This window comes from Poecilia latipinna, unplaced genomic scaffold, assembly GCF_001443285.1.
Source record: "Poecilia latipinna isolate Pla-1442-1.1 unplaced genomic scaffold, P_latipinna-1.0 Scaffold603, whole genome shotgun sequence".
Lineage (NCBI taxonomy): Eukaryota > Metazoa > Chordata > Actinopteri > Cyprinodontiformes > Poeciliidae > Poecilia > Poecilia latipinna.
In genome coordinates this window covers 154,527-164,758 of record NW_015113219.1, presented here as the reverse complement: position 1 = coordinate 164,758, position 10,232 = coordinate 154,527, and the positions used below count along the sequence as shown (strand labels likewise).

General features: G+C 40.5%; 1 protein-coding gene across 3 annotated transcripts in view; it reads right to left on the bottom strand.

The window, feature by feature from the left end:
* LOC106953791 (WASP like actin nucleation promoting factor) overlaps nucleotides 1-7,993 on the bottom strand; it is a 21,412-nt gene extending 13,419 nt beyond the window's left edge. For 2 of the 3 annotated variants that reach the window (XM_015042823.1, XM_015042825.1), the window contains exon 1: nucleotides 7,566-7,993. In XM_015042823.1, the coding sequence (XP_014898309.1) occupies nucleotides 7,566-7,670 (105 nt within the window). In that variant the 5' untranslated portion in view covers nucleotides 7,671-7,993. The remainder of the gene's footprint in view (nucleotides 1-7,565) is intronic. The other variant, XM_015042824.1, reaches the window with a different exon arrangement.
* Between the last annotated feature and the right edge of the window lie 2,239 nt (nucleotides 7,994-10,232).

The following is a 10,232-nucleotide window of genomic DNA, read 5'->3' as shown; positions in this document are numbered from 1 at the left end:
TTTTTCCCAAAAAAAAATTTTCTAAGAAAAAGAAAGAACACCCAACAACCAAAAAAAAAAAAAAAAAAACAAAAAAAAAAAACAGATGCAGCAGGGATGAAACGCTTGCTGCTGATTCTTAGAAATTGAATCATTCATTGAAAATAGCAGTGAAGAGTGAGGTCATTCATTCTGAGAAATGACAGGAGTCGAACCGGTGGCCCTTATTTTAGGACACAAGCAGCAGCGCTGGTTGTGGAAAATTCCTCTGAGTAGGGCTGACCAAACCCGGGTGGCCAGAAAAACCTTACGGTGCGATTACGCAGCTGAAGGGGGGAGGAAGGAATGTAGAACGAAATCAGCTGAAATAAATGTTTTAATAAATAAATGCCTTGTATCATAAGAACTTTGATTAGTCGTTATCACACGTGCAGTTACCTGAAAAAGTAGCAATAAATATTTTCTTGTGCCATAATTTTTAATCGTTATCACGATATTGCAAAATTCTAAATCCATAATCAACCACTCCTACTTTAAATCACAAGTATGTGGATGAAAATGGAAAAATCTCATGTCAATCCACGGACGATTCGGCCAATCATCAAGTTCAGGATGTTGAGGTTTATTGTTATCTGTGAGCATCCTAACAATCAGATTGATTAAGCCACATTTTTATCTACTGCCTTTTTATCTTCAATCATCGTTATGGAAAATATAAATACCCAGCCGAGTCGGACAATACTTCATTAAACTCACTACAGCTTGGAAAATATTGTCAGGTTTTAGCATCACAAGATTTCATCCTCCTCCTGTAAAAAACAATAATTGATTCCCTCCAAATCATCAAAACAAACACACAAAAGGACACAAAAACAGATGTTGAAACCTAGAACTCATCTAACCTTTTCAATGTCCTCCTTTAACAAATATTACACACGGAAAGCAAAGTCGACATCCCAGCAACCTCTACTGCAGAAGCCGGTGCACAAAACCCAACACTGCTGCTCAAGCACATTCATGTGGTTCTGTTCTGGCCCATTACGTGGCAGGAGCTAGCTTCAGAGTCCACACACACACACACACACACCTGTAGAGCACACAGAGACAAGATCATAAGGGCCAGATTAGGCTCCTATAGTTTTTACATGCGGCTCCAGGGTGTTGCTCTCACAGGGGGGCTCTGGTTTCACAGCCACTAAACACACACACACACGAAAGCGGGAGCATCAGGAGAGGAAAAACCCGGTGGGGACTTTGGTTCCAGGAATTACTGCTTACATCAACATCTTCTCATAAACTGCTCAACAAATCAAACTAAAAGAAAAAGAGTGAAACACTGAGCAGACACAGAAGCCAGCATGTTCTTTTTATTCCTACCAGCAACATTATGTCGTCGCTTTATGGTGAATTTTTCATGCAACGCAATGGTGTCAAGGAGATTCATCCGTTTATGAAGCTCTGATTTTTCCTGACAGACCCAAAGGCAGCAGGAAAGGAGGGAGGAGAGCGGAGGAGGGGAGGGGGTGGTGGTTGTGGATGTGACATCACCATAAATCCAAGAATATCACTCGCTTGCCAAGCCGCTGTCTCAGCAGCAAACGGCCTCTTTATCACTCCACTTCTCCAACATGCAACAGTGGTAATCCAGTGATGCAACCGAGCAGAAACCCTGCAGTCAGCCCTCATTTACTCAAAGAGACATGGCTACCTACATGTTGCTCTCGAAAGGTCCAGCTCTACCAGGAAAGGAATTTAAGAAAATGGAGCTCGGAAAGTTTGGCTGACCTTTAAGCCTTTTTTAAAAAAAAAAAAAACAAAAAAAAAAAAAAAAAGAGGAAAGCTGATTTTTTTTCTCTCTCTTTCTTCCACGACCCCCTCCCAAGGCAAAAAATCCCGAGGCCGACCACAGGACTTCCTGTAGGACCTAACTGCTGATTAGGCAGTCCATACACACACACACGCACACACACACACACACACCGAGTGAACTGGACCCTTTCCACCTTTCTGCCGAGTAAGACGGCGCTTTTGATACTGAACACAGCAGGAGGAATACTAATGAGCCAAACCAATCAGAGAGCTCGTTGTTGAAGTGTGTACCGGTGGGTGTGTGGAATGTCAATTAAAGAGCTGGACTTCACTATGAAAAAACAAAAACATGTTTTTCTGCCCGGTACAAAGATGTTTTCATTGTTGCCACTTTGATAAAGTTACAAACTGCAACCCTTATAGACAAAAGTAGCTAAAAATCAGGAAACCAAAAGTATTTAATGAAAATTCAACAGGTTTACTGTGGTGAGAATTTTATTGTTTTGTTAGCTGTAAAAGCAATTTGATCTCATGTATTAAGGTTTCAAAATTTACAACTTTAGACCTTTCAGAAGGTCTAACAGAAAGACTTGATCTGATTATGCATCTTTACTGTACATATGCTAATTAGCCATGCGCTACATCAGAGGTTCCCTAACTGTGGGGCGCGCCCCCTAGAGGGGGTGCGGGAAGCCGTCTGGATGAAAAAAAAAACCACGAACGCTGTATGCGCTCGGTTTTTACTTTAGTATGGCCAACTCTCTATTATTCATCTGTCAATTTGATACAGTAGGGGCTTCCGCACTTCGCATATCTGTGTCCTCTGTCACTTTTATCAGCAGTTAAAATTATTTAATCCGTTTTAACTGCTGATAAAACGGATGAAAGGTAACCTGTTTTTTCCGAACCGCCTTTAAACGCAACATGAGCGCTACGACGCTCGCGCTGGGTTTACACCTGTGAAGGAGACCTGCTGCTGCTGTGCGGAGCTACGCAGGTTTGTGTTAGAATCATGGCAGCAAACCAGCAAAACGCAAAGAACTTTTCATAGTTTTCCCTCCAAACTAACAGACTGAGTTGAGTGAAGCTGTTGGATGCAGGTAATGTTAGCTAAAGGATGACTAGCTAATATAAATTAGTCAAAGATTCAAAAAACGCATGTAAATTCTAACATTGCCAGAAAAAAAGGGGGCAAGTTTATCATCAACCTATGAAATAAATCCTGAATTAAAAGTTTTATAAAACACACTCAACTATGTTTTCAAGTAGAAAGTTCTTGCCTGGATTCTGGGGAGGTTAATTAGTACATTATAGCAGAAATTTAAAACCAAAGTCATGTTAAGCACTAAACTGAACTCAAGTCAAGTCATACTATAATAATTTATAGTAGAAAGAAATGTTAACAGAGCTGCTCTGCCTGGCAAAGCCCCACACTAAAGAGGATTCTGTGTTTCTTATTTTCTGCATAATAAGTACATTACATAATGTGCAATCATTCTGCAAGCCAGGACATCACTTACTGCTGGCCATTCCAATTAGATCCAGTATGGAGACACAATGTCAATCACTTCCAGTCTTCCCCTCGCAAACATCCGTCACTCTGACACACACACACACACACTTTGTCTCGCTGCATGAGACGACAAGAGCGTGGGACTGGCAGGAATGTTCCCGATTCCACGTCTCCGTCACATGCTGCAAGATAACATGGTCAGGAAGCCGGAGGAACGCAGTCACTGGATTTCAAACAGGTTACATAGCTGCGGGGACACGCCTTAGAAACCTGTGTGCTCATGTAAAACAAAAAAAAAAAAGAAAATACAAAGGAGGCGAGGCATTTCACCGTGTGACCTCACGCAGGCTCCGCCAAGCCCGTCATGAGATGGGAAACGTGCGCTCTCCTAAGCGGAGGGGCAGGAAAACGTTTCTGCGTACACCTGAAACGCAGAGAAATCCCGGCCAGTTTACCTGCGCCTGGTCAACCTGCGTCTGCGTGAAGAGGAAGAGGCCTTTTCTCGGTTGCTCAAGGACCTTTAGCCGAGCACAATTACAGGAAACAATGATTGCTATGAGGAACTAACCGAGAACAGGCCGAGTTAAAGGAGCTGTGAAGCAGCAGTAAAGGACCTTTGAATGTACATTTACTTTGAAGTCACTCGATTGCGCGATAACGAGATCAATCTGGAGGAAATAATATAATAAAAGTAAATATATATATATATATATATATATAAAGCGGTAATCTTACTGCACTGCCCGTAAGCTGGCTGAAAAATTTTGAGAAAAGTTCACCTGCAGACTTGCTTCCAGAGCACAAAACCCAACTAATAAAGCTCAACAATAAACTTTTTTTTATTTTTTTTATCATTTTTGCAAATTTATTGTGTGCAACGTGACCGACTCCGTGCAACATGTTGCATTCGCATCCTGCATGCCAGCAGAATAGCTGAAAGGCATTTTCCTGAACCTTGAAGCAAATATTTAAAAGGTACATTTCAGATTTCGAGATGCTAAAACTAAGAAGAAATGTTGGGAACTTTACAAGATAAAGGAAAAGAATGAGCAAGCAAAACAAACGGGTTAACCTTCACTGTTATTCCAATAATTAATAATAATATTGCACTTAAGTGTGTTTTAATAACAGACCAGATAAATAAATAAGTACGCGGTATGTCTATCAGAGATGTTTTAAGCTAAATAAGCATGTTGAGGATGATGCATTTTAGACTGCCTGATGATAAAACCGTTCATCGAAGCCCCACCCTTTAACGTCACTAATTTTATCGACTGAATAACCTCCACAGCTGGTTCATCAAGTCCAGCGGAAGCCAATCGCAGACATATTCATTTATTTAAATCCGTTTTCACAAAGAAGAGAGAGACAACTAAAATCAAGCAGAGAAGAAGAGAGTTCACAGGGTTAGCCGAAGACGGATGGAGAACCCTGATTTCAGGAAGTCCCAAACTGCTGATAGCGTCCACCTTTAGAGGAAAGAGGCCATAATGATGCAGAAATGTATGAAGCATGCGCCAAGTATAGAAGGCCTGGGTTTGTGTTAACCGATTGAAAAAAAAAATAAATTTAAACTTCACTAGTGTTTCCGTCGATCTAACCATTAACGCCTAAAGTCCAAAAGCTACTTCATCCTCGGCCAACTCTCTGATCTATTCCAACACAGGAGTGAAACTTTAAATCATTAACTAAATGTTAGTAGTGGCAAACGGCAGCGAATGCTTAGGCTGCTATGATAACCATTGATCTAAATGTCCCAGAGTAACTTGGTCATTTATATCCAATGAAATGCCACAGAGTGAGAGAGACTGCGCCTTCTACCGGAAGTATCGATCCCAGTCCTGGTTGGTTTGGGTCGGGGCTGAAATTGTGACGACGGCTGCCAAATCCGTCCCAACTACAATTTAACCACATCAGGAAGTCCGTGGAGAGACACAGTCCGTTTAAAGTGACCTTTTACGAAGATTGCGATACAGGAACACACACACACACACAAAAACGGGGGAAAGTTGTTGCAGATTTTGGAACAAGTCTAAAGGATACACTGAAACATTTAGCTGGCGACCTAAAACGGAGGATTTTTTTTAGCTTGACTTGCTGACTGGAAACTCAGATTAGTGAACACACAATAGTTCAGCACTTCTGACAAAAAAAAAAAAAAAAAACAAGCAAAAACAAAATACAATTTGCTGGTATTTGCTACAAAGTAAAATGAGCCACTTGTAGTGACAGTGGGGTGTTTAAAGATCAAGTCAGAGGAAGCACCAACAAACATCTTCTACAGAAGAACCGTGTTCATTTAGAGAGTGAGATGTTTAGCAGATAACAGGAAGGCAGTTTTTTTTTTTTTTTTCTTCCAAGCTGTACTTGGACACGTTGCATTTTGTAATGTGGGCAGCCATCCGGAAACTACAGGAGTCTAGATTGTCTAGTCTATTTTCCACAAATGGAGTCAGTTAATCTTTGATTGCCGTAAAGAAATCAACAAAAAAAATTTTCCCGTGGTATGGATAAAAACTGAACAACCAATAAATATTTCACTCCAAATAGATCTTTGCAAAATTAGTAGTTGATACTTGTATCAACTACTAACTGCACAAACAGAATATCTAGATTTGCAACATTATGGAAACCTGAGTCCAAAACAGGACTTGGTTCGTAAACTGCTGGACGGTTTGGACCCGTTCTGGACACCAAAGATTTGAAGGCACAATTTCTATATTCTACTTAAACTCCGACGTAAAGAAATGCGAGTATATGAGCGCAATAAAAAAACAACCACCAGACCCAAAAGGAAATTAGAACCAAAATAAATGGAAATAGAGTGTGATAAAAACACTTCTTGAGAAAAATATACAGCTAAAAATATTGAAGCTAAAATAGAAAGGAGATTTTTATGAGTCATCTCCATAATTAAATTTAAAAAAAAAAAATACGCAACTTGATCACAAATCAAATAGATTTAGGTACACGAGTTCAGAATGGTTCACTTAGAGGCATGAAACTGAACCTGGAAGAAACAAAAATGTCAACACGTAGGCACGATTTATGGATAAAAAAGAAAAAAAAAAGAAAAGAAAAACCAGCCTTGCTGCTGCTTCCAATAAAAACAACTGATGATCGCTCACTGTGGAAAAAGTAATTAAAAAACAGATAAATGAATCTGCTTCTCTAGTGGTAACCTAACAGGCCAAAACACACAAATTCCTCCTAAGGAAGGAGATAGAGACGTTTTAGCCGTTTTTAATAAGCAGCATTGCTCTTTGTCCAGGGTGGCATTAAAATGAGGGCAGCATGAACTTGTCAAGAGTCACCTATCAGTTGCACCTTGTTTTTATTGCTTCCATTCAATTAGCAAAACCATAACACCTGATCTGGACAAATAGTTATTTTTATAGCGTTTTCATTCTATGTCTATAGAGGATAGAAGCATGATAACTTTATGTGGATTAAAGGTAGATGACGGGCAAACCAGTGTGTGTGTTATTGGGGTTGGTGGAAGGGGGCACAGAAAAAGGGGGACTCACCCAGGGGGTCATGCATGCATGGATGGACGCAAAAACCGCCGGCCACTGACAACGAGGACATGAATATGAGAATATCTTACGTAATAAGGGATTATCTCATATAAACCGAATCGTGACATTGCACTATTGTGATCCCAGCTGAAGTCATCGTGGAGGAACAGGAGGCTACTCCCAGATTTTTTATTTTTTTTGGGGGGGGGGAAACTGGTTTGCCTTGCACTGGGGGAGAGAATTTTAAAGCGACTCAGCTCTGCTCGACTGCGCATTCTTCTCGGTGGACGCACACTTCCCGAAAACAAGCAGGCTTCAGCCACGTTATGTAAGGAGAGCACCGAAATCACTCCTTTTTCTGCTGATGGGTTTAACAGCTCCGACACCCTGGCTGTGTTAACTCCGGGCTCGCTGCGGTTCGGCTACTGACAGCGGAATTTAAGGATTTCCTGGATGTTTCCAGCTCCCAACTTTGATTTGAACCCAGTGGAAACAAACACAATATATATATATATGTATATACACACGTATGACATAAAAGTTGTCTTTTCAACCAAAGCTCCACACGGTCCCAACGACTGTCAAAACAAGCCAGCTGTTCAACTTTGTAGCCTCAACATACAATTAAAATCGTAGGCCACAAACTCAGGCTGGAAATCAGTTTTCATGACGGCACAAGTTAGCAGCATTAGCCATTTTTTTTTCTTAGCAAGCTCTTATACGCGAATTTAATAAGACAAACTTACGATGCATTTCCTCCCAAGGTAGTTAAAAAGGCTTTCATTGTCCTGCTGTGACAAAATTAAGGAGCCGACATTATTTTGCCGCCGTTGCGACGGGTGTCCACTCATTATTAGGGATCAGTTTATGAAGTCTGCACCCGCTGACTGCTTGTAGGAGCTCCGGGAAGATACATAAACAATCCCTCGGTCATCCGTGGCCTGCCTCCGACTCCTCACGCCGGTGCGGGAGTATTCCGCCGCTCCGCCGAGACAAAGGTAAGGGAAAACGAGCACGGTGCAGGAATGTAGCCTTGGCGTCTCTCGGCTCCTCAAAACCAGGTCAAAACTGGGACAACAGGACGAAGCTGGGACGAGGTGAAAACTTTCCTTGGAAGTCCTGCCGTTATAGGAGCCCTGAGCCAGTTCCATCCAACATGGCAGAGTTAGGGCGAGTCCAAAATCTGGGAACAGGGGCGGAAAGTCTCCCAAATGTGTCCAAAAATAATTTTCAAAGCCACTTAAACAGCATTTAATAATAACGAAATTATCCAAATAAAGCTATGTAATATCTATTTCTATTTAATTGGAAGCCTACAGCACATTATGTCGCGGTATGTAGATTAAAAACGTAAAGCGCCACCCACACAGATGGTTTGATCCTATCCGCCAGTGGCTTTTTCTGACAGGAATGTGTTCAGAATTGGGAGGAGATAAGGAAAAAAGGTGAAGCCGTACGTATGTCATAAAGCTTCACGAAAAGGGAATTATTAAACCCTGAACGGATGCAGATCTAAAACCGTAAGAGTATCCGTGTGTGAAAGTACAGCAAGAAGGATTAATGATCTTCCTGCAATAAAAAAAAACAAAAACTTTCCAATTAAAGGTTCTTCGGTTAATGTCTGGAAGATGAAAGGTTCTCCTGGCTGAAAATTTGAACATTATTATTATTTTTTTTAGTTGAAATGTTACTTGCATTTCAACCAACTATAAATAGCCTGTAACTAAACCAAAGAAAAATTATTAATGCTCCACTTATGCCTCAAGGACTAGAGGGCCTAATCTGACATATGCTTTAAAGTGCATATTTGGGTCAAGCTAACCCCGCCAACATGTGTATGTGGATACGGGCTGACTGTATGGGACTCGCTTTGGTTGATGAAATAAAAGCCACATCGGCAAAAATCAGTTGGCCATTGATGGTAACTGTAATAGAAATATGTATTAAGAAATCTCTTATTAGTTGTGCTGCATTCACTTTATAAAGGCAGTTAATTTAGGGCACATATAAACCTTTGAACATTCCCCATAATTTTTTTTTTTTTACTAAACTGGTCACTCACAAAATTGCTGGCCAAGCTGTAAAATTTTCAGAACATGAGACTATTTGTCATGCTCTGAATCATATGTTGAGGCAGCTCCTTCAAACAAAGGCAGTGTGTATGGTTTTGCATATTTTTAATAATCCACCTTGGGGTGTTTGTGTCACTTTCGGCAACATGTTTGGTCAGGCTCACCATCTGCAGCTGTTTGTAACTTGGGATTTTGCTCTGGTTTGTAATTCTGCTCCCTGCGCACAAAGTGAAGGTTTCAATATAAATCAGCAGATAAACAATCAGGAACAAAAACGTTTGTCTAGTTTTGTGTTGATGTAATCCCATACCTTATTTTAAGGTAGCCTTTAAGGATTTTGTTTTGTTAACGCACGTCCAATCATTGTGTTTGTTACTGTCACTGTTAAGAAAACCTAATTTCTCACAATAGGAATTTGAACCTCAAATCAGAGGCACTGCCAAAAGGAGGGCGCTGGGGGGCAGTGGCTCTTGTAAATTTCCTGGTTGTGAATTTATTGAAGCGGACATCAAGTTACAGTAAGTTGTAATCGATTTCATTTTTTTTATTATTATTATTTTATAGCAGGCTGACTGACACGCCTTAATATGACTGCATGGTATAAATTCTGAGATCCTTGTAAATTTCCTGGTTGTGAATTTATTAAAGCGGACATCAAGTTACAGTAAGTTGTAATCGATTTCATTTTTTTTTTATTATTATTATTTTATAGCAGGCTGACTGACACGCCTTAATATGACTGCATGGTATAAATTCTAAGATCCTTTTGTTAATTTTGAGCACCACCCCTACATCACAAGCAGCCAACCATTTAAAAACCGTTTTCTGACGCACCCCTCCTGAAACATGATGAATAGTACATCTCACCTGGCAGTCCATTTGAACAAATCTTTCCACTCAGATACATGTTTAAGCGAGCCTGTTCCTGCCTCCATTATTACTCAACACAGATTCAGCACTTAGAGAAAAATACATGAACAATACACCCACACACAGTTTTATCAGTATGTGGCTTTATTTACTTGTTTGCATATACATATGAGAGGTTATCATGTTTATATATAGATGTGTGCCGAAGTGTGTCAGAACCCACTTTTTTTTTTGGTCAGAATCAATTCTGTGTTTACAAATAACTATTACTCGTGTTTCTCAGCTGATTCTTTCAGTTCTTGGGCAATGTGAATGTATCTCAGCATACATTCAGCGGGTCGCCATTATTTTCCTTCCTTTCCACCTGTTTAAAAGCTACCACTTGTTCTTCGTCCGACCTGAAAAACCCGACCGGCAGGTGGAGAAACACCTGAGGAAACTCAACCTTCCTCTGCCTACACAGGCTCAGCT